General features: G+C 47.7%; 1 protein-coding gene across 9 annotated transcripts in view; it reads right to left on the bottom strand.

Annotated features, from left to right (window-relative positions):
• Nucleotides 1-1589: 1589 nt before the first annotated feature.
• Nucleotides 1590-22689, bottom strand: part of GTF2IRD1 (GTF2I repeat domain containing 1) — a 69670-nt gene continuing 48570 nt past the window's right edge. For 5 of the 9 annotated variants that reach the window (XM_018919292.3, XM_018919291.3, XM_018919289.3 and 2 more), the window contains 12 exons: nt 22249-22432; nt 21064-21122; nt 20826-20891; nt 19909-19992; nt 15223-15406; nt 14632-14660; nt 9265-9312; nt 5183-5260; nt 3932-4124; nt 3454-3491; nt 2615-2751; nt 1590-1845 (listed from right to left, as the gene is read on the bottom strand). In XM_018919292.3, the coding sequence (XP_018774837.1) occupies nt 1771-1845; nt 2615-2751; nt 3454-3491; nt 3932-4124; nt 5183-5260; nt 9265-9312; nt 14632-14660; nt 15223-15406; nt 19909-19992; nt 20826-20891; nt 21064-21122; nt 22249-22432 (1175 nt within the window). In that variant the 3' untranslated portion in view covers nt 1590-1770. The remainder of the gene's footprint in view (nt 1846-2614; nt 2752-3453; nt 3492-3931; nt 4125-5182; nt 5261-9264; nt 9313-14631; nt 14661-15222; nt 15407-19908; nt 19993-20825; nt 20892-21063; nt 21123-22248; nt 22433-22689) is intronic. The other 4 variants (XM_018919288.3, XM_050981832.1, XM_018919286.3 and 1 more) reach the window with 4 other exon arrangements.

The following is a 22689-nucleotide window of genomic DNA, read 5'->3' as shown; positions in this document are numbered from 1 at the left end:
GTCTACTCACCATCAAATAACACAACACTTCCATGCCCTGCCCAAAGCCTTCTCATGGCCTGAAGAGACACAGACTCAAGCAGAGCAAACACATGTAAAACAAAGAAAGCAGCAGATTCCACTCAGAAAAACTGTCAGGAGTGATTTGGATCCTCTGTCTGCCACCATCTACCCACCAGCAGACCACAGCTGTTGCTCTTGGGGCAGGTTTGCTGTGACAAGCCTGTGGTGACCCATCCTGCAGACTGGAGGGACACTCAGCAATGGTCACCTCACAGTGAGGCCACATATCACTGTTTATAATGACTCCAGAGCTAGAAGCCCCAGGGCTCTTGCTTCACTGGTGGCTCATGCTGGGCTGCATTTACCTGCACACAAGCCAGGATGTTTCTTCTTCTTCTTGGTGTCTCACACTGACATTCCCACCGTGTCTCACCCATGCACAGCTCTCAGCAGGCACAAAGCACAGGTTAAACACTTGCAGTGGGAAGTATCAGCATTTGCTTCTGCAAACTCCAGGAATGGAATGGAAATATAAAGGCAGGAATTTCAAATTATATCCCTCAATTTATTGGTTTGTTTATTATATGAGGCAAAGTCCAGGGTACATGGAGGAGTCTGGGGCCACCCCTGCATGCACTCAGCATTGCCACTTGCAGTGGTCCAGTGTAGTGGAGGCTGTGGAGCATCAGTGTGATCAGCCTGCAGAACAGGAGGCTCAGGGGGGACCTTCTTGCTTACAACCACCTGAAAGGGTGTTGTGGCTGGGCAGGCAGTGGTGATACAAGAGGAAACGACCTCAAGTTTTCCCAGGGGATGTTTAGATATGGTGTTAGGGAAAATGTCTTCCACAAAAGGGAGGTCAGGCATTGAAATAAACTGTCCAGGAAAGTGCAAGCATCACCATCATCCTGCCACCATTCAAGAAACATGTGGATGTGGTCCTTTGGGATGTGGCTTAGGGGTGAACATGGCAGTGCTGGGTTAATGGCTGGACTCAATCTTACAGATGAAATAATTGCACAACTCAGTTGTGGGACCTTTCTTCCCCAAAAGGCATCAAAACCTCCCATAAAATCATAGGATGATAATCATAAAACCATAAATCGTGAAGGACTTCAGTGGCTGAAAATTTTTCCTGGTTCAAATGCCAGTTAAATGCACACAATCCAATATTTCTGTGCCTTTCCAAGTCTGGGATAGCAGGAGACTTGACACAGGAGGGCTTGGGGGGATCTCACCTCTTGGGGGGCCTGAAACCTCCTTCCCCCTTAATCCAAATGCACTTGAGCTTCAGAGCCAACAGAACTCATGGGTGAAGGTGACTGATGCTTGGGAGGGCTGGCTCCCTCCTCTGTCACCACTGCAGTTTGGTACCACTCCTCTGGCAGCTCTGTACATGAATTTTTACACCTTTGAGCTAAATTAAATGAAGCATTAAAACATTTCAGACCTCTTGGCTTCAGGCACTGATGACACTAAGATTTACTGAGCTGCCAAAGCCCAACAAGGCCTGTCCAAGGGGTGCCCTTCTGTCCTTATGCTTACCTATAAATGTTATTTATCAATATGATATGCAATAAAATAAGTACTTTTAAGAGCAAGGCAACACTTTTTATTTTTATTTAAAAAGGCCTTGATGGCAGGAATATAGTGTAAAAATCATTGGAAAAACTAAAAGGCATCGATACATATTGGAATATACACTTTTTACATAAATTACATTTATTTATTTTTCTTTCATTTGAGGTTCTTATTTGATATTGAGGTCTAATAGTTAATAGGTCCTGGGATCTGGACGTTTAGACCACCATAGTCTAACATGTACATGTTCATGGGCCATTGCTGAAAGAGAGGGAGAGAAAAAGAAGGCAAAAGTCTCCGTTAGGACACAACACAAAACCATGCATACATCAAATCTCTGACATGTTCCAACAACTGGCTGTTGCTCCCACTTTCCAAGTAAGAGAAAAGAACCAACCCCAAACCAAAACACCATTAGCAAGCTTGACAAAAACCCTTTTAAGTTTTTATTTCTCTTGTGCATTTTTGGGAAATTTTATTTGGTATCATCCACAACTGAAGCCAAGCCCTGAAGGAGTGCAGTTGTATGCATCTCCCTGACTTTATCTCCTATTTTTCCCATTTTGTGGCATTCTAGAACTCTGCATTGCTCCCAGAAGTGAGCTAGAGGTACACCCAGCACAGCTTGGACCGTGGGGAACCACCAGGTTCTGCTGAGGGGCACCACAGACCCGAGGTGATGTCACCAGCACTCGTGTTTGAACCCAGGAGGGTGGAGGGACTTGCTTGTGCCTGTCTCATATGCAGCACCCACTAAAGCTGAGCACCCCAAGGCACACTGCAGGAATGCAGGAGAGCCCCTGGGGGTGTCAGGCTCGCTCTGCTGACCTCCCCCAGACAAACCCTGCAGAAAAAGACAGCCCCACAGGTGTGTCTCCTCCTTTGCCAAACCTGCTTGTGCCATTTTACATCACACTTTATAGTGTTTGTCAGGTGCAGGGAGGTGGTGACAGCTCGAGGAGAACAGAGCAGCATCCTGAAGCAGAAAGATAGGTAGGCAGTAACCCCCCTAATATCTGGAAGGCTTTACCACAAGCGAGATCTGATTTGTTGATGATGTGGACTCCATATTGGAAGAAGAGGAAGAGGAAGAAGAGGAAGAGGAAGATACCGAGTTCCCTTCGGAGATCCTCTTCCGCTTCCGTTTGGGAACACTGATGTCTTTCTCTGCAAGGAGAGAGGGAAGGCATGAGGTGTCCAATCCCTGAGAGTGGTCCCTAAATGTGGGGACTCATCTTGCCACTCTGACCTTGCCCTCCACAGAGCATCCCCCTGCAGTGCTGCCACTGGTGACACAGGCTTGGCCTCTGTGCCTCTGTGAGTGGCACAGAGCTGCCAGCTTTGCTCACACTGCAGGCATGCTCTGCCCTGCCACATCTCCCTTCTCTATTCATCCACCTCTTCTCAGAAAACATAGGACTGTAGTTATCTCTAGGACTGCTAATTCTGACGCATTTGATTAAAACGGTCTGAGATTTATCAGGATGATGGGACAGAGAGAGAAACACCTTCCCAGTGATGACAGAAAACCTTGTTGCCTTAGAAATTCAACTGCTAAGTGATGGCTCAAATTAAGGGCTTTAACCAGGGAATAAATTGCTCATGGTGAGTAAATTGCTAATGGGAGAGGGATAATCACATCCTCCAGAACATGCTGAAAGTTTGAGCCAAACAGCCAGTCTTCCCACAGCTCACAGAAGTGGAATCCTCCAAGAGGACAGTTTACTCTGGAACAGATGCTGAGCCTAAATTTTTGTAGGTAAGATCTTCTCCCCATGTGGGAGGTTCAAATGCCACCTCACAACTCCCACCCATTTTCTCTCCCACAGTGCCAGGAAAGCCAGAATTATGTCCCAGCCCTTCCCTTACCTGTTTGTTTGGCCTCGGTGCAGATTTCAGCAAATGGCCTGTGGAAGAGACAAGGCACAAGTCAGTGGTTTCACCCTGTGTGCCTGCCTGTGCTGGGACACAGCCTGAGCTGAGTCCTCCAACACCCCTTTGTGTGGAGAGGGGACTTGGAGCATCCCCAGTGCATCCTGAGAAGCAACCTGAAAGAGCTCAGCTGGGTCTCTGAGTTACCAGCCCCCACGCCCCTTCCCAGCATCATCATCCCAAATCACACAAGAAAGAGGGGACAAATTGGCCCTGTAACCCTTCACTGTGCCCACCCATGGGCAGGTACCTCCCTGCAGCACAGGACAGTGGATGCCAGGGATGGAGCAGGTCCTCCACAGGTATGTGGTGGCTCTGGTGGCCTCATGCTGAGTTGCTCTGCTTATGGCTGAAGAAGCAAGGACAACACTTAACAAGCAGAAACATCCCCCATCACAAAGCTGAGAAGACTCACTGGAGCTGGTTTATAATCACTATTCGGATGCTCTCCCGTGCCTTCAGGATCTTCTCCAGCCGATGAATGTCGTAGGTGTTGGGATTCCTGAACGGGATATCGTCCGGCAGCCCCGTAACCTCCACAGAGTCAGGACTGTCCCTGATGAGTTTATAGGGCACCATGACAGGCCTGTTCAAGCCCAGAGCCTCTCCTGTAATGGCAGAACAGAGGACAACAACAGCTTTACCCTGCAGGGCTCCAGAACTAACTGAAGGAGCAAGAGCCCTGGGGGACTCTGGGATGCCATGGCTACTATGGTGCCCAACCTTTGCTGCAGTCACATCCCACCCAGCCATTTTACATGTACTTGCCCAATTTATGGCCTGCTCTCTTAGTCTCTATTTAGAATTCTGCCAGGAGCCTCAGGTCAGTTCAGAATACACACACTGCCACACTTGCCCAGCCCATGGCTGGACCAGCAGCAGCAGCATGCAAGACAGCCCAGGACAGAGGGGCAATGGAAGAGATTTGCCCATTTCCTCTTGCTTCTGTACATAGGCAGGTCTGGGGGTCACTGAGGTGGATATCAAAGCCATCCTCATCATCACATCACATCACATCACATCACATCACATCACATCACATCACATCACATCACATCACATCACTCCTGCCCATTTCTTGACACAATTTATCTCTTTAGCCTCCACAGCATCCTATGGCAGTGATACACCTCAGTTTAATTCCTTGCTGCACTAAAAGCCCTTCCTTCTGTACAGGTAAACCTGCTGCTCACCTCTCTGGGTACCCTTTCATTTCCTGCTCACTGGGGAGCAGAGAACATCCCTCACTCCTGTGCTGTCTCTGACTGTAAGAGCCTGGTCCCACCTTGCATCTCTGCAGCCCCAAAACCTGAGGCTGTTAGGGCTGCACAGCCACATTTCTGGCTTTCCTCCAGAGAGACTGTCCCACCAAAGGCTGACATCAGACTGAATGTTGAATCCTGCTGCTGTGCTGCATTTTGCCACACCCCTTCCCCTCTCCAAGGATGAGCTGTCAACAAGAAGGTAATGGTCCCACCTGCCAAGAGTGAGACACAGGGACATCCCTGGGGACAGGCTGTAACATGGAGCAGCTGGACAATATCTGTGCTGCAGCAGCTGCCATGGGCTTGGGCTATAAATAGAGGCCTTTGTGGAAATAACTTTAACTGTGGCTGCTCTCAGCAGAACCAGCCTCACCCTATGATGCCTACAAGCAGAGACTCACCGTATTTTTCATTGAAAAGCTCTTTCACTTGCTCTCGCAGAATCACCTTCTCTCCAAGCCTGTTGGCATCATCCTCATCTGCAAAAGCAAGAACAGGGGTCAACTTAACCTGTTTCCTTCTGAGCCTCTGGAAAACCAATGTCACTGACACAATGCAGGACAGCATCCCTGTCCCTCTGCCCCAGCACAGCCTGGGGACACCTCAGAGGTGCTGCTCTGTGCTTGCACCTGACACACCTTTCAGAGCTGTGCAAAGCAGCCCTAAAATGCTGCCACATCTCCATTTGCCATGTGCTGCCACAGCTAAAAGCATTTTATATCCACTTTGTGGGGCTGTAAATGACTAGAAAAAATGCAAAGCAATAAAGACTCAAGCCCTCAGTGCCATGAATGCTCCCACAAGTGACATCAAGGAATGAGAGAGCACTTCTTTGGCTAAGCTCCTAAGTGAAGTATTGTTTTATAATGTGCCATATAATCAGCCTGGCTTTCCTAGCTTTTTAAATTATCCTCATTGTGCTAAAGAGTTTCTCTTCCATTCTCTCACGTCAAACAATGTGCCTAAGTCAGTAGATTTTTACACTCATCTGTTTAGCATCCTCAGGAGGCTCCAGGACAAATGATTGGGGTCATGACCTTAATCTTTGACCTAGGGTCAAATGACCCTAACCCTAACCTGTCCCTTTAATGCCTTTTTTTCCCCAGAGGTATAAAGTACCAAGTGAACACACCTTATCTTCCTCTTGCTGTGGTCAGCCCTGCAGCTCCCAGCAAGCTGGGATGCACAGTGCAGGACCAGCTCAGTGGGGTGGACTCCCCACCTCCTCTCCTCCCAGAGAAGAACCTCACTGCACCCAAGGCAGGCACTGTCACCCAGGCTGGCAAACCACTGGATAAAAATCATGGAACCACTGCATGGTTTGGGTTAAAAAAGACCTTCCAAGACCATCCAGTTCCAAGTTTCTGTCATGGCCAGACACAATAAAGGTGTGCTCTGTGCAAGTGCTGGCTCAGGTGATGGTGGAGGGTGGCTCAAAAGGGTAGAAAGAGGTGCTGGGAGATGCTTCCCAAATCCCATCTTTAGTATTGGCATCCTCAGGCGTCTCAAGCAACATTTAATCACATTCTGCTAATGCTTTGAGCCAGGAGGTTTGAACCCAGCCCTCAGAACCAGGCAGCTCAGGACATTTTGGGGGCAGAGGCTGCCAGAAGACACTGTTCAGGCCCGTGTTCAAAGTCCCTTTCCAGTTCTCCTGGAGCCTCTTTAGGCACTGGAAGGGGCTCTAAGGTCTCCCTAGAGCCTCTTCTTCTCCAGGAGAACACTTCCAGCTGTCCCAGCCTGGCTCCAGAGCAGGAGTGCTCCAGCTCTTGGGTGAGTTTGTGGCCTCCTTTGGACTCATTCCAACAGGTTCAGGTGTTGTGCTGGAGGCCTCAGAAAGATGCAGTGCTTCAGGTGGGGTCTCACAAGAGCAATTCACAGTGGGCTTTTACAGCATCAAGGTGATCCCTGCAAACCCTGGCATGAGGGATCAAGGCATCCTCTGCCCCCAGTCTGCAGCTATTCAGTTTCATTTTGTGCAATCACATGATTATGATTTTTTTTTTATTGCTTTGATCAATCATATGAGTTTTGTTTTGGTTTCAAGAAAACACATGGCTGGAAGTTTAGTTTTAAATGCAAGGTGAAAATCCACTGCAAGTCCCTGTCCCCTGCATGGGACTGATTTCAGTGCTCAGCAATCCAAGCAGAAAGATCCCATCCCACATCTCAGCCCCTCTGCTGCTGTGGGTGCTGGAGAGAAGCTGGCAACCTCAAACCTCTGCACCCTGCTACTGCAGGGTACAGCCTCAAAAAAGCCTCTTCTCCACCTGGAAAACAATTGCTTCACCTGGATATTGCACACATACACAAAAAACAAAACAAAACAAAATCTCAAAAAACCAAAACCAAAAATCACAAAAAAAACCCCAAAACAAAACCAAAAACAACCCAAGAACTTTCTGCAAAGAGAGCTCAGGGGCCAGTTGTGCTTCAAATCCAGAAATGGCAACAAAGGAGCTTGAATGGCATGGAGCAAAACATAAATAGAATAGATGAAGGTTTCTAAGTGAGGCCTTGCAGTGCCACTCTGGAGGCCATAGAGGACCAGAGGGACAGCCCTGAGGGCTCCCTCTGTGACTTCCCTGTCATCACTGCTCAGTTTCTGGGCTGTATATACGTACCCGTATGGATGTGTAGATGGTAGCAGACAAAGACACACCAAAATTCAGTGTTCTCAATCATTTAATTCTCTGGGACTGAAAAATGCAGCAGGTCTTTCCTTTCTGTTCCTGCCCCAAGTGACCCCAGTGAAAGAAAGAAGATCCCAAGGGATCTTGTTTTTTCCACCTTGAGGTGGGCACTACTCCCAAATTCCCATTCAAGGACACAAAGAAATGTCATGAAAATCCTGGAACTGAGCATGCATAACAGTGAAGCCAAAGAGGAGCCTCTGGCCAGTGGCACTGCTTCCCAGGGACTTACCCCTCTGTGCCCAGGCAAGAGGGATCTCCATCTCCCTTTGACTTTACCCATTTGGGTTTGGAATTAATCAACTCAGGGAGTAAACTGAAGGAAGAAGTAAATCAAGGAAGCAGCTAGTGCTTCTGAAATGTGCTGAGTCCTTCCCATAAAGCAGGTTTATCCATGCTGCTGGCTTCAGGTCTGTTACCTTTTTTTTTTTTAATTAAAATAGTAGCTAGTTGATTTTTTTTCCTCCCAATTCTGTTTGCCTGAAGTCAGCACTTCTGCACTCCACAGGCATTTACATACAAGTGGTCACATTTTTAAAGCACCACTTACTTTTTTCTATAGGATTGGTCAGAGCTTAACATTTCCTTGAGAGACACCAAGCTGCTTTTAGTAATTATAAAAACTGAGGTTTAGGTGTCTGCTGTTGGGCAATAGATTCCAAACCACTGCTTATTCTTCTAGTGATTCAAAAACCCACACAACACCAAATCCAAGGTATCCCATGGATAAATAATGGTTCTGTCTGCATTTATGATGTCATGTGCAGAATCTTCATCTCAGTGGTGAAGCCACAGCATGGTTGGGCAGGGTACTCAATGGAGCCTTCTTCCTTCTCATGCCCCCACCTGTACCCTCAAATGCTGCTCAAGGGGATGCCTGTCCTCTGCTCAGCCACTGCTCCTGGAGTAACAACCTCCTGTTACCCAAAGACTTGTCCTGAAGCCTGTTTCATCAGGAAAACTGTCACATCTCCCTGAAAATATGGCTCAGATCCCTTTTGCAAGCAATCCCAGGGTCATCAAAGAGATACTCAGCTGGCAGGCTGAGGGCAGGCTCCTTACAGCAGCCTGCCCTGAATCCTAAGAGGAGTCTTTCCCCTTCCAGCTTCCATGGCTGCAATTCAGTTACACCCCTGTGTAAAGCCAGAATAAACGTGCTGTCTTTACTAAGGCTATTCTGCAGTAACTCAGGTTTAAATGCAGTTTGAATTAGCTTAACATATGTATGTTTTCAAAGCAGAGCTATAAACTTGTGGCAGCAGCAATTAACACCTAGACCCACAGCCAAAATCCCAGCTGGTGGCACTGAGGCTGGATCTGCTGTAGCTATGCCATGCCCTGCCACTGGCACAGGTCAGCTCTTCTGTACATCAGTCTGTCTTACATCCCTGGAGCCTTCATGACTACTCACCAGCCCTGACCCAGAGTATGTGTTAAAGCAAAGCAAAAATAACCCCAACCCAAACCCATGGAAGCTCTCCTTATGAATGGCAAGTGGATTTGTAACAAATTAATTGCTGGGACACATGGATGAAGCATGAGAAGAACATGGCAGGTTGGTTTGGCTGGAGTGATGGCAGCGATGCTCAGGGACTACAGCAGCAGTGCTTAGAAATGCAGAAAGGATTAATAACAACAATAAAACACTGTATCATTCAGTTCTGGATACCACAGGGAACAAACAATACCTGAAATTTGGGGGGTTTAGACATTTTCATTCCCATATTTAAACACAAGTAAGAGCATTTCTTGTCTGCTACCATCTACGATGCACCACCTGAGCTACGTACCATTGAGAGCAGCATAGGCTTTTTCCAAAGATGTTATCCGTCTAGGGGCTACAGCACAAGGTAATGGGAGACAAAAACAAAAAAAGAGAAAGAAAAAGAGATCCATGAGTGCTGCAGCTTGGTTTCTTGGTCACAAACAAAAGCAAAACCCAGGATTAAAATTCCTCTGGCCCCTTGGCACAGAGATGTTTTGGTAGCTAATAACTGCCTGGCAAGTTATTTCCTGGTGAGCTGGGCTCTCCACCTCATACCAGGACCTGCTTTGCTGGAATGTGCTTAAGCCTGCAAGCATCCCTTTGGCTCTCCTGAGCAGCTCAAGGTCCACATCTGCATAAGGATGCAGGCCAAATGACAGCATTTATGGCATGTGACAGAGCAGCAGCAGCTGCCTTGCACAGCTGTTCCAGTGCCAGAGGAGAAAAAAAAATCTCAGGTTAAAGCAGATGAAAAGCAAACAGGGAGACTGTGACAGTTCTGCATCAAGAGGAAAAATGGGAGAAAAAGGAATCCCTAAGGAGAGGCTGGTGCTTGCCACTGACTCCTAAGTGATCAGTGACATAAAAAGAAATTAACTTTGTGTGGAAACACAGCCAGGGATGGGACTGTGGCCTGGATTTGCATGATGGGCAAAAGGAGGAATGAAGTGGCTCATCCTGCTGAAGTCACAGCCACAGGGAGAGCTGTGGGGAGGTCAGGGCAGCAGCACCAGCTGCAGGAAGGGGCTCAGAGGTGAGGCTCTTGATGCCAAACTGCAGTGAGCTGACACCAGCAAATAAAAGGGGACTTGGGAGACAGCAGGAGCACGTGTCCAAATCTCCTGAGCAGAGGCATAAGCAATCTGAAGTAGCTCCAAATACCTAGCTCAAAATACCTGTTCCCCATTTCAAGCAGGCTCAGGAAAGCAGCCACTGCAGCACAGAGCTCTGCTGGTGCCCTGCAGGGGGAGGAGAGCCCTTCAGTTCAGCAGCTCAAAGGAACAGAAAAAACATGGGGCTCTGCCCAGGGCAGCTGCAGGAACTGAGCTTTGGGTGTTGACCCACATGAGCTGGGGCTCTTCATCCCTGAGCTGCAGGAAGACAAATTCTGCCATAAGTAGTTGCAGCAGTGCCACTCACTGCCATGCTGCAGGATCCTGCCCCAAAATAAGAAACAATTTCTGCAGCTTGGTCCCCTAAATCTCTGGTGACACCCTGTGGGCAGCACCCACTGCACTAAATGCTTATGCAGGGGGAAGGAGATGCAGATGGGTCATGCTGGTGCTGGGAAAGCCAAGCTAAAACTCCAAGCCAAGAGGGAGCAAGGTCCTGGCATGGCTTCTGTCAAGGAGGAATGCAGGCAGGAGCACAGGCAGACTGCAGGCAGCAAGGGAGAGAACATATGGCAGGATCCTTCCAATATGGCTCAGAACTGGTTGAGAAAAGGCAGCATGGCATTTCCTTTGCTTGGCAGCAACTCAAAGGCTTTTGCAGCATTTCAAGGTGCTGTTATGAAATTACCTTAAGAAAGGTAATTCAAATTTCTTGTCCTGCTAACTCAAAGGTGGCATTCAGCCCTGAACCACAGGAAGCACCCCAGCAGGTTCAGGGCAACTGCCCTGCAAGGATGGAGTGCACCCCAATGTGCAAGGGTGGAACAGCTCCCATCTCACCCTGAAAACTGAGGGGGGTTGGGGTCTCTGAAGGACACAAAGGATGTGAGGGTGGTGCAGAGCAGGAGGAAGGAAAGAGCAGAGTGAACACAAGGCCTTGGATGAGCTGGGTGATGGTGCTGCCCTCTGGACAGCGAGGGTGCCACACACAGAGGCAAATGGGAAAAGGAGACCAAAGCTAGGGAAAGACAAAAGTGATTGGAATCACAAGCATGCTTACAAACAGGCTTTGAAGCTCCACAGCTATTCACACCTGCTTGAATTTTAACCCTCATAATTATCCATATATAAAAATTTATATTTTTACACACACACACACACACACACACACAGAGACATATATTCAACCTGCCTGAATTTTCGCCTTAGACTAGAAACAGTGACCAGTTGAACACTCAAAAATAATCACCTCAGGCCTGGCTGGGGGGTTAAAAAGGGTTGGGGGGGTGAAGGGAGATGGATATGGACTTTGAAAAGCAACCTGGTGATGGAGCAAGATGTGCTCAGCCCTCATCACAGCTTTCCTCTTTTCTATTTTTCTTGCTAGGAGTTTCCAATGAGAGGCACATCTCATCAAAGGTTTGAGGAGGATTGTGCTCTTGTGATTAAAAAAAGAAATAAATATATATATATAAAGGATGCCTGGATGTGTGGGTTTTTTAATTAAATAACACTGCCTGCCCTACTTTATTAATTTGGAGTATGGAAAATAATCTATCATGATGGTAGGGAGCTTGGGGAATAGGACAGATGGAGCTGGTCTACATTTTCAATCAAAGCACATTAAAATTAACATACAGAAAGATTTTTTTGTGTGTGTATGTGTGTGCTAGATTACTTATGCTTGATAGTATTTTTCAAAGGCTCATATTAAGCCAGTTTTGTATTTGTGCCTCAGGAAAGAAAAAACAAAAGGATATGAGTGTAGTGTTTATGGCACTAGAGCTTCACCCCTGCTCACTCACTCCTGTTTAGTGCTGAAAGATCATGCTGCTTTCCAAAAGGGGTTTGGAAAGTCTCTTTTGCAGAGCAGAGACCAGCAGTGTGGAGAAGAGGCACTGGAAATCAAAAGGAAAACTTCTGGAGGGTTGTGCTCCTGGGTCGAAGGCCCTGGGGAGGCCATGCAGGTGAAGTGCTGGCACTGGTGGCCTCAGGGCCATTGTCCCATCTTTGAGAGGCTGCAAACCTGCACTGCTGTAGGGTTTTTTTTCCAAAAATGAGCCTCGTTTCCTGCAAAATTCACATCCTTCTGCAAACAGCATCCCTGCAGGCTCACAGCCTCCTGCTGCTTCTGCACTAGCAACTCCCCCATCTCCCATTCAAGGAAAAATACCATCTCAACACACAAATTACAGATTAGCTTGAGAAAAAGGCACATGAGGCACTCAGATCATATTGAAATCCTTTTACCTGTTTCTGTTACACTTAAAAAGTGGGTGTCCCCAAAAGAAAGAGATCTGTGGTCCTGCAGTTACCAGGAATGCTCTTTGCAATTGTGCTGGTTTTGCAGCACAGCAATGCAGGAGGTACACAGCTTTAAAGCATATTGAACCCCATAAAGGTTTAACCTAAAAGGTTAAAGGTTTAACCTAAAGGCAACTAAAATCACCCCGTAGTGATTTTATCTTAAAATTACATTAAATTTCCCTTTTTCCTAAACACATGTTCACTTCATGTAATTTTTTAGCCAAAATGATCCACAAAACCCATTAGCTTTCCTCACATTTATGATTTTACCTCCTGAGCTTTCCTGCTTTTAGAGACCTCTGCAATGCCATACTTGGGAGTAACTACTGCTTTCATTTTAACCCTCCTCTGTGAAATAAAAGTGATTTTCATTGACTTTATTTTAATGCCAAGCATGCTGCTGCTCTTCATTTTACCTTACAGGGCTTCACTACACAATATTGAAGACTCTTTAATTTAAATTTTTAGTGACCTATGGCTAGTTGGAAATCATTTATTTTGTTAAGGCAGATGAAAAGCAATCAAAGCCAAGGCAGTGACTGTACTGCCACCAACCACTTTGGTGTAGTGGGGAGGAAAATCAAACAATGGGTTAATTGCTGCCTGTGGGGATTAGGGAGGGGCAAAATACAATCAGCTCTTTTCTGGAAGAGACATTCCAGTGGTAATCTGGCTACTAAAAAATACTTATGAGTCCTGAAACTGTCTCTGAAGATTTGGCAAATAGTCTATAACAAATTGAGATGTTAAGTAAGAAAAAACCCTCACCTGTATCTGCTCTTATTTAAACCTCAGTGGGAGGAGAGGGAGTGAAGCACCCAGCCTGGCAGGGGTGCTGTGACCTGCTGAGCCCACTTGGGTACTAAAATACACATAAAATATGTCTTTGGGTTTGTGCTAGAAGGCTGGTCTGTGAGGGGAGCATTCAGCTGGAGGAGGAGGAAAAAAATGTTGTGCATTGAAAAGAAAATCAATTTCTTCTCCATCTCTTTTTCTCAGGCTGTCTCCCAGCCAGGTAGCAGCCTGAAGTGTTTCCCTTCTGATGTGCTCCCTTGTTAATGGTGTGATTTGTGTCAGATCAACATCTCTTAACAGAGTTTGACTGTTTGGAGTGGGGGAATGGAAAGACAAGACGTGGCTGGAGGAGTGCACACACAGCCATGGAATCCTGTGGAAAACCAGAGTTCTGCAAAACTTGGGCTTCAGTGAGGGCTCATCTTAGGTGCAGCTGATGGGAACTGGCACATTGCTGCTCAGGACCAAAAGATACAAATCCAAGGCCAAGTTCCACAGAGGTCTTGGGGGACCTCCCTGTCATTGGCTGGGCCCTACACAGGGACACAGAAGTGAACACATGGACCATGCCTGAATCTTCCAAGAAGTGAACACATGGACCATGACTGAATTTTACTGACAGCTCACCTTTTGTTAGAGCTCTAACACCTTTCTGCTATTCCCAATAAGGGCATATAAATGTTTTCCTATCTGTCATATTTGTCTTTCCTAAATTGTGGCATTGCCATGGAGGCTGGCCAAGGAAATGGGAAGCCATGAATAAAGATGACAAGGTTCTTTGCACCCATCTGTGCTCTTCCAACAGTTGTAATTACAGACATTTAAAATCAAGACAGGTTTTTACCCACATTTCTGACAGCAACTCTCTTTTCTGAGCAGCCAAGAAATGAGAGACAGCTACTGCAGGGACTGACAGTGAAGGACATGGCTCTGGGATGATGATTTGAGCAGCTGTGAATGGAGTGCACCCTGGACACCCCTCTGCCAAGTCTTCCCTGCTCTATCTGCCTGTGGAATGTTCATGAGCTGGAGGGGACCTTCACTGCCATGCTACTGCAGCCCAGCATGGACCCTTGTGGTTAATCACTCCTTACCGAGACCTTCCCTCACCACTCAACCCACCAGCTCATTACAACACAGATTTTATTTTAAGAAAACACTTAAGAAAGTGTGTGCTTTCTTAAATACAGAAAGCAGATCCCTGCCCTAGAACAGTTCTTGGAAAATGCCATCATTTCAGGGCAACAGCAGCAGTACTGATGGGTGATGCTGAGGCCAACTGTCTCAGGCAACAAATGCACCAAACAACAACAAAACCAAAGTGGGAAAGCCCAGGAAAGTGAAGTAGAACAACCTTCCTCCAGCTGATAAAATTATTGCTTGCCATCCACAGTTTACAATTCCCTGACCACCACTAAACCAATGCATTGCTTAGGCAAAAAGGTATCATCTCTTACCAGGTTTAGGGATGAGTCCTTGAAAAGGCCTGTGAAAAAGAAGGAAAAAAAGGAGATTTAAAATGAAATGGTATGAGGAAGCAAGCATGCCTTGGCTGAACAGCCTCCCGTGGCCCATGGAAGGCTGGGATCAGCCTGTCCTTCACACAACTCATGTGGGACCAGCAGGAGCTCTGTGGGGATGAGGTCCCTGCTTGGGGCAGCAGAGGACACTGCCACAAACAGAGGGTGCTAAAGCACAGCAGGGCTCTGAGCACTGCCCTGCATCAGCAATAATCTGTCTCAAGCCTCCTAAAAAAGGAGCTGGGATTTCTCTGCCTGGAGATCAATCTCACCAAGCACCTTCTTCTCCTGCCACTGCCTTCCCCATCATCTCCTCAGGCAGTGGATGGGAAGAAAGCAGGAGTGTCTGTTTTATGGTCCCCTCCTTTCTGATGAGCCATCAGCTGCCACCTTAATTGCTGTCTTGGGGGACTGGAGGCACTTCCAGACCTGCCCCAATGGGGCTGCAGAGCAGGGAGTGCTTTAGATGGGCTCCCTCCTCTCCCCCTCTCTGGCTCCACAGGATGGCTGACACCTCTCACCACATACCTTGTCACAGTGAACTTGATTTTATCAGCAACAGCCAGTATCCTCTCCAGGTTCTGGGAGCCAAAGGTGCAGGGCTTCCTGAAGGGGATCCCAGGAGGCAGTCCCTCTATGATCACCGACCCTGGGTTGCTCTTAATGCGTTTGTAGGGCACTTGCACAGGGTATTTAATCCCCAAGGCCTCGCCTAGGAGAGAAGTGAGTGGTAATTAAGTACTGAGAATTCCAGGGATGCCATTTCTGCTGCAGCTCTGGCTTTATCCCCAGCCCCACCAAGGCACAGCACAGTGTGAGCAGGCTGCTGAGGCACCAGGTCAGCATTAAATCAAGGACCAACATTTTCAGGCTGCCTCCATGATGGCAGTGGAGGGGTCCAAACACAGGCACATGTGTGCAGCAGAGCTCATGGGGCCAAGGACATGCACTGTCCTGCATCATGATGCCAATGCACTGCAGTGGGAGGGATGGAAAGCTGCTGCTCTTTTGTTTTTGGATGTTATTTGGAGATGACTCCCCAGTGATGTTCCCTCTCTTAGGCCTGGCTGTGGGATTGAGGTTACATATTTCCTTGCAAGTACCTGGACAAGTCTTACCCCTGCTGGAACTTCAGCATGAGCAGTACAGAGGTGACATCAATGTGTGGGGCAACAGAGCAGAAGAAGGTTTTGAGAAAGGGGAGAAGGTAATCCAAGTTCTCCTGAAGGCCAGCTTTGCCATAAAGCAAACTAAGGTCAAGGGACCTGCCTGGGAAATTCAGTTTTTAGTAGCAAAATGGCAAGATGGATCCATTCCAATGGATATGGTCAACAAAACAGCTCTGTTCTCAGCAAACAGCAAAAAGGAAACAGGCTTTCCTTAGGTGCTGTTGGGTTTTGGAGGATACATATTCCAGATTACAGTCAGATTGTAAACCTTCTCTATCACATGTCATGGAAGAAGAATTATTTTAGGTGGGTCCTGAAAAACAAGATTTTGAACAAATTAAACAGGAGATTGTTTAGGCAGTAGCCCTTGGGTCAGTTAGGACAGGACAGGATGCAAAGAATGTTCTCTGCACCACAGCTGGGGAGAATGGTCCTTCCTGGAGCCTCTGGCAGAAGGTACCTGGAGAGATTCCAGAACAACCCCTGGGCTTCTGGAGCTGGGAATATGAAGGATCTGAGGCCAGCTCCACCCCAACTGACAAAGAGATACTGCCTGCTTCTGAAGGGGTTTGAGCTGCTTCAGAAGGGACTGGCACCAAAGCACAGCTCCTCCTGGCACCCCAGCTACCAGTGCTGGGCTGGATGGTCAAAGGGAAAGCCCTGCAGCACACACTGATGCTGCAGGGTCTATGTGGACAGCACTGATCATACAGAGAGCTTGGACAGGAAATCCCACTCACCCTGGGATCCTGGGAGTCATCATGGACTGGCCTGACAGTGAAAATATTCAACTATTGCCATCATCATCATTGAATAGAAGGTGACATGTGCTGAGGAGGCCCCACCATACAATCAGCTACCAGAAAATGAAGAGTGATACACTCTCTTCACTGACACTTCTTGTCATTGTAGGGATTCACTGAAAATGGAAGCTGCCATATGGAGTCCTACATGGTGAGTCACAGAAGCTATCAAGGGACATGGTGATCAAGTCAGGTTGCAGAGCTGAAAGTTGTCCAGCTGCCTCTAGACACTGCTGAGCAAGAGAAATGGCCAGTGCTCTACCTCTGCACTGACACATGGATGGCAACAAATGCTCTGTGGGGGTGCCTGGCCCAATGGAAAATGACCAGTTGGCAGTACAGAGAGAAATCTATCTGGGCTGCTGAAGTGTGACAAGACATTACTGCCCAGCTAGAGAAGTCAGCTGTAAAAGCTTGTCATTCTAGATACACGAGAATTGGGCTACTGAAGAGTATCACAACAATGGACAGGTGGATTGGGCTGCCAAGGGTAAAGTATTTCTGGCAGATCTGGCCTGGCAACATAAGGGTGAATTATTTCTAGCTCAATGACACCTGACACCTCAGGTCATCAAGGAAGAGCTGCAACAAACAGATGATTTTGTGATCGAGGTGTGGACTCAACCATGGTCACCATCTGCCCGCTTATCCATGACTGTGAAACATGAGCTGAGATCAAAGCAAGCCAAGTGGGTAAAGCTCCTGGGGGGGGCAGTGGTCTAAATATAAGTATGGGGAACCTGCCAGATTGATTGCATCACACTGCCTGAAACCTGCCAAGGCAAGCACTATGTGCTCACAGTGGTAGAAGGCACCAGTGGATTCTTGAGGACCTACCCTGTGCCTCACACTCCATCCTGTGCCCTGAAAAGCAGATCTTGTGGCAACAGGGCACACTGAAAGAATCGGGCTGGGCATGGGACTCATTTCAAAAATAGCCTCCTTGACACCTGGGCCAGAAAGCACGGGATTGAGGGGGTGTATCATACTCCCTACTGTGGCAGGGGCTCTCTGGCCACAGAGAGAAACAGACAGCTTCCCAGTCATCGTGCTGGGAAAGTCTGTGAGAAGATCAGAGAAAAGAATGAGAAACAATTCTTAACTTGCTGCACCTGTTGTTGTGAACACGTGGAATGTGTTATGGAGATTTGTTTACCAAAGGGTGATTTCTTAATTAGCCAGTGGTGATGGTGTTTGGATTGGACCAATGAGGTTCACCTGTATTGCAACTGTCTATAAAAGAGCAATGGGTTTCTAAATAAAGATTATTATTCAGCCTTCTGAAATACATGGAGTCTATACCAATTATTATCCATCCAGGGGCCCGCTTGCAAAAATACCTTATCATAGAATCAGAGAATTAACTAGGTTGGAAAAGATCTTTGAGATCATCAAGTCCAACCTATGACCTAACACCACCTTATCAACTACACCATGGCACTAAGGGCCACATCCAATCTTTTTTTAAACAAATCCAGAGATGGTGACTCCACCACCTTCCTGGGCAGCTTATTCCAATGCCCAGTCACTCTTTCTGTGAAGAATTTTTTCCTTATGTCCAGCCTAAACTTCCCCTGGTGAAGCTTAAGACTATGTCCTTCATTCTGTCAGTGGCAGCCTGGGAGAAGAGACTAACCTCCACCTGGCTACATCCTCCTGGTCGGGGGTTGAAGAGAGTGATGAGGTCTCCCTGAGCCTCTTCCTCTCCAGGCTAAACAACACCAGTTCACTCAGCCTCTCCTCACAGGACTTGTGTTTTTGACCCTTCACGAGCCTTGTTGCCCTTCTCTGGATGCATTCAAGCATCTCAACATCCTGCCTGCATTGGGGGACCCAGAATTGGACACAACATTCAAGGTGTGGCCTAACCAGTGCCAAGTACGTGCAGCAGCCTCTGGAAAAACAGAATGGTACAATGAACTGTTAAAATTTACACTGAAAGCAATGCATGGGGGAACCTTCAAACATTGGATCTGCATTTAGCAAAGGCTACCTGGTTAGTTAACACCTGAGGCTCCACCAACCAGGCTGGCCCTGCCCAATCAAAACCTCCATGTGCTGTAGAAGAGGATGAAGTCCCCAAGGTGCATATAGTAAATGTGTTAGGGAGGACAGTTTGGACTGGTCCTGCCTCAAGCAAAGGCAGACCTACCCATGGGATTGTTTTTGCCCAAGGACCTGCGTGCACTTGGTGGGTGATGCAGAGGGACAGGGAAACATGATGTGTCCCTCCAGGGAATTTGATTTTTGGGTGAGAACAGTTTGTAATGTTGAACTGTATAATACTGGTTGCTGTGTCACACTGCCCATAATTGCCATGGCCAATGAGGATGGGCCATGAGCTGGTGATGCAGCAACCAGTTAAAAGAACAGCAACCCAGTGGAAGACCTCTAAGATGGACAGAATCCACAATCATGGACTAAATGAACTCAAGAAACATCTTGGAGGGATGGCAGTGACTACAGAAATGATATCTGTGCTTGTGGATACACACACACAAATACATATATATAGTTGGAAAGTGTAGAATTTTGGCATGTAAGTGGTATAGAATAAGGGATTCTGGCCAGGACAGGGTTAATTTTTGCAGTAGCCAGGAGAGGGCAAGGCTAGGACCTAGAGCTTATTCTATATCACCTCACATCATTTTCCAGGAATGAGGGAAGAGGTCCTTTCTGGTCAAGTGTGTGTGGCAGAGGGAGAGGTCAGGTAGTGCTCGTTCCCTCTGTTGTTGATATTGTTGCTGTTACTGTTTATTTTCTTATTCCATGGCTGTTTCCAGTAAACTCATATCTCAATAGGTGATTTTTACCCTCTGTGCCTCCAAGTCTCCCCTCCAACCCACAGCAAGGGGAGGGAGAGGGGGAAGGACAAGAGAATGAGCAGTGCATGGTTTGCAATGCTTAAGTGGGAACACTAAGCTGGGGTATAAGATACCTAAACCTCAACATGGGGATAATAGCATTTCCCTGCTCTAGGAACAGGAGGAGCAGCATTTTCCTGTCCCCCAGTGCTCACTATGGCCTGCTCCCATTTCCTTCCCAACCTCCCACAGCTCCTGCAGCAAACAGGGCCAAATCCCAGACCTGCCATTCCCTCCTGGCCCTCTTAAGTACCAGCAGGTCAAGGGGGAGATGAGAGAAAGTACCTGGCAAGGAGGAATCAGGAGCACAGAGGAGAGACAAAAAGCAAAAAATTAGGAGGGAGTAAGGGGGGGAATAAAACAAGCCTGGTTTCTCACCATATTTCTTATTGAACAGGTCCTGGACTTGTTCCCGCAGCGTATTAGCAATGTCTATTCTGGAAAGCCTGGCATCATAATTTTCTGTAAAATAAAGAAACAATTATAGATTTCTTCTGGTATATTAAAAGGCACTCTATGACTTTTAAGTAATGCCATTTTCTAATTATAGGAAAGCCCTTATCTTGCAATTAGCTAATCTGTGGAGTGGGTCATTCAAAGTCCTTAAAAATAATCTAAACAGAAATATGTTGGGTTATTTTTCCCTCGCCTGTTTGCTAAGAATAAAAGCCACGTGAAATCGAAGATTCAGTTGTGATAATTACTGGCATTAAAATATAACACACTCCAAAGCCTCTCAGAGAAACCAAAGGCTTTGAAAAAGCTCTCCATCCTTGTGCAAACCCTCACGGGCCCCCAGGGCCCAAGAAGAGATGCCTGAGCAGGGTAGCACTTGCCTGTCCAGCCCACAGGTGTCTCCCCACCACTCTGTCCCCCAAGGGAGCCACCATGCTACTGCCAGCTAAACTCCAGTGGCATTTATACAAACATCACAAAGGTGGAAAAAGCCCCAGAAAAGGCAAACCCCTAGGCTTGGAAACTTAATTATGCATCTCACAAGGTCAGACTGGGAGATAAGCCAAGCTGGTTAATTAGGGCATGATGCAGAGCACTTCAAACCTCTCCTTAGACCTGTGGGACTGCCTGTCCTGGCTGTTCATCTTGTCTTCTAGCTGCCTGTGTTTTCCATCCTCTTATCCCACCTCCTTCTCTCCTCCTTCCCAGCCTCGTCTTGCTCCTCTGCCAACCCCCTGAGCCCCAACACCTGCAGCACTCCCTCCCCACGTCTGTCCCATGCAGCCCCCAGAGCAGGCCAGGGGCTGTGCCTCAGCCCCCACGTGTCTCCAGCCCCACACCTTGGAAGCCCTGTCTCTTCACAGCGTCCTCCAGCAGTGCCTCGCTCGAGTCCCTCTCGTCGGCGGCTGAGACAGGGGACACAAGAGGAATTAGGAATCACAGCGCTGCCAAGGGGGATGCATGGGAGGGGGTTTCCAGCCAAAAAACAAGGTGGGGAGGGAAGGCTGTAGGAAACCACTCTCACTCCTCTCCTACCTAGACCTTAACAGCCCAGCTGCTGGGTGTCTTTCAGCCTACCTTTGGCTGCTGGGCTGTCTGACACCGACTCCTTTACGCCCTCCGCCAGCAGCTCCGGTCTGGAAAACAGGGAGAAGCAGAGGGCATGTGAGTGACCTCCCTGCCAGGGACAAACTGCTGCTCCAGCATCTTCAGGATACCACTCCTACAGCCCCAAACCATTCACTCTGTCTGGCTAATGCTATTTAGAAGCTCCTGCAACCCAGAAGGAGAACTCTGGACAGAGTTTTCATGCTGACAGGCTCTTTAATGAGCTGATGTGTCACTCCTTGGGATGAGATTAAGAAGGTGATGACTGAGCAGCTTAAGTCAGCAGCTAGACTTTTAGTGGATATGGCCCTGAACATTTCTTAGGGATGGGAGAAGCTGTGCTTCTTTGAACATAAAACTGACCCCAAAAATTGCCATTTGGGTACCTAATGCTAAAGCTGCATAGTGAGGTGATAGTAGGTCTTGTTAACAAGGGACACTGAAGCTGTGTCACAAAGGAATGGATCTGAGATCATGACATGAGGAAACCCCAAAATGTGATTGGGCTGACCTGAGAGCTGCTGTTCTGACACCACAAAATCTCCATGCTCCCAATATTTATTTTCTGTTTCAGTCACCTCCAGTATTGGTTGTGCCAGTATTTGGGTGACAAACTGCCCCCAAAATACCCAAGACATCTTAAAATCTGTCTCTGCTGGATCTGTTCCGTCTATCAGGACAATGCTCTTGCATTACATTGGTTGTGGCTTTTCACAGCTCTCCCACAGTTCTTATGGCTCCCCAGCACAGGGTTGGCATCTTTCCTCATGTCTGCAGCATCCCATATGCACATATGCACATCTGGACCTCAGCTGGAACCACTTTCTGTAGGAAAACCTTCCAGGGCTCCCAGCACGTGTCCTTGCTCCACATCAGGGCACCCTGAAGTTAAAAGTCCTCTTCACCCATCCTTGCTGAGGTGGCCAAACCTTTGCAAAAGCAGGTTAAAATCCCAAAAGACATGAAGGGACAGATGACAACACCATTGCTGCCTCCCACAGATGGCTCCACCAAGGCAACAACCCTTGTCTGCTTCTAATCAAGCAAATTTATTTAAGGTGACCAAGTCATGGGTGCTCCCCAGGACACTGCACAGCAGCAGGAGCTCTGAGAACAAACATCCTCCCCAAGGCACAGCTAGCCCACCTTTCTTACCTTTTAATGACAAACTGGATGTTGTTGCTCGCTTGCAGGATCTTCTTCAGCTTTGCAATCCCGAAGCAGTTGGGGCGGCGCAGCAGGATGCCTTCTGGCAAGCCCACAACAAACAGGTCCTCAGGGTACATCAGGAACTTGGAGTAGGGGACTTTGACTGGCTCTGATATTCCTATGGCTTTCGCTGCATGGGGACCCAATCTCATTAGTTTGCTGGACCTCCATGTCAGGTGTAAGTAACAGCAGCATGGTATGCTGCTGGAGGGATTCAAGAGGTTTTTGGGGAGTTTGTGGTCACTCTGTGCCTCGTGGGGATGTGCCTGACACTTGCAGACATGTGATGAGGGACAGAGCCATGCAGCCACCTGGAGCTGGCTTTTGCATCTGCTTCATTATCACAGCCTGCTTTCCTATAAAGGCTGCAAGCATCTCTCCACAACG

The sequence above is a fragment of the Serinus canaria genome, chromosome 19, assembly GCF_022539315.1.
Source record: "Serinus canaria isolate serCan28SL12 chromosome 19, serCan2020, whole genome shotgun sequence".
NCBI lineage: Eukaryota > Metazoa > Chordata > Aves > Passeriformes > Fringillidae > Serinus > Serinus canaria.
The sequence above is the reverse complement of the archived record's forward strand: the minus strand, read 5'-3'. Positions and strand labels throughout refer to the sequence as shown.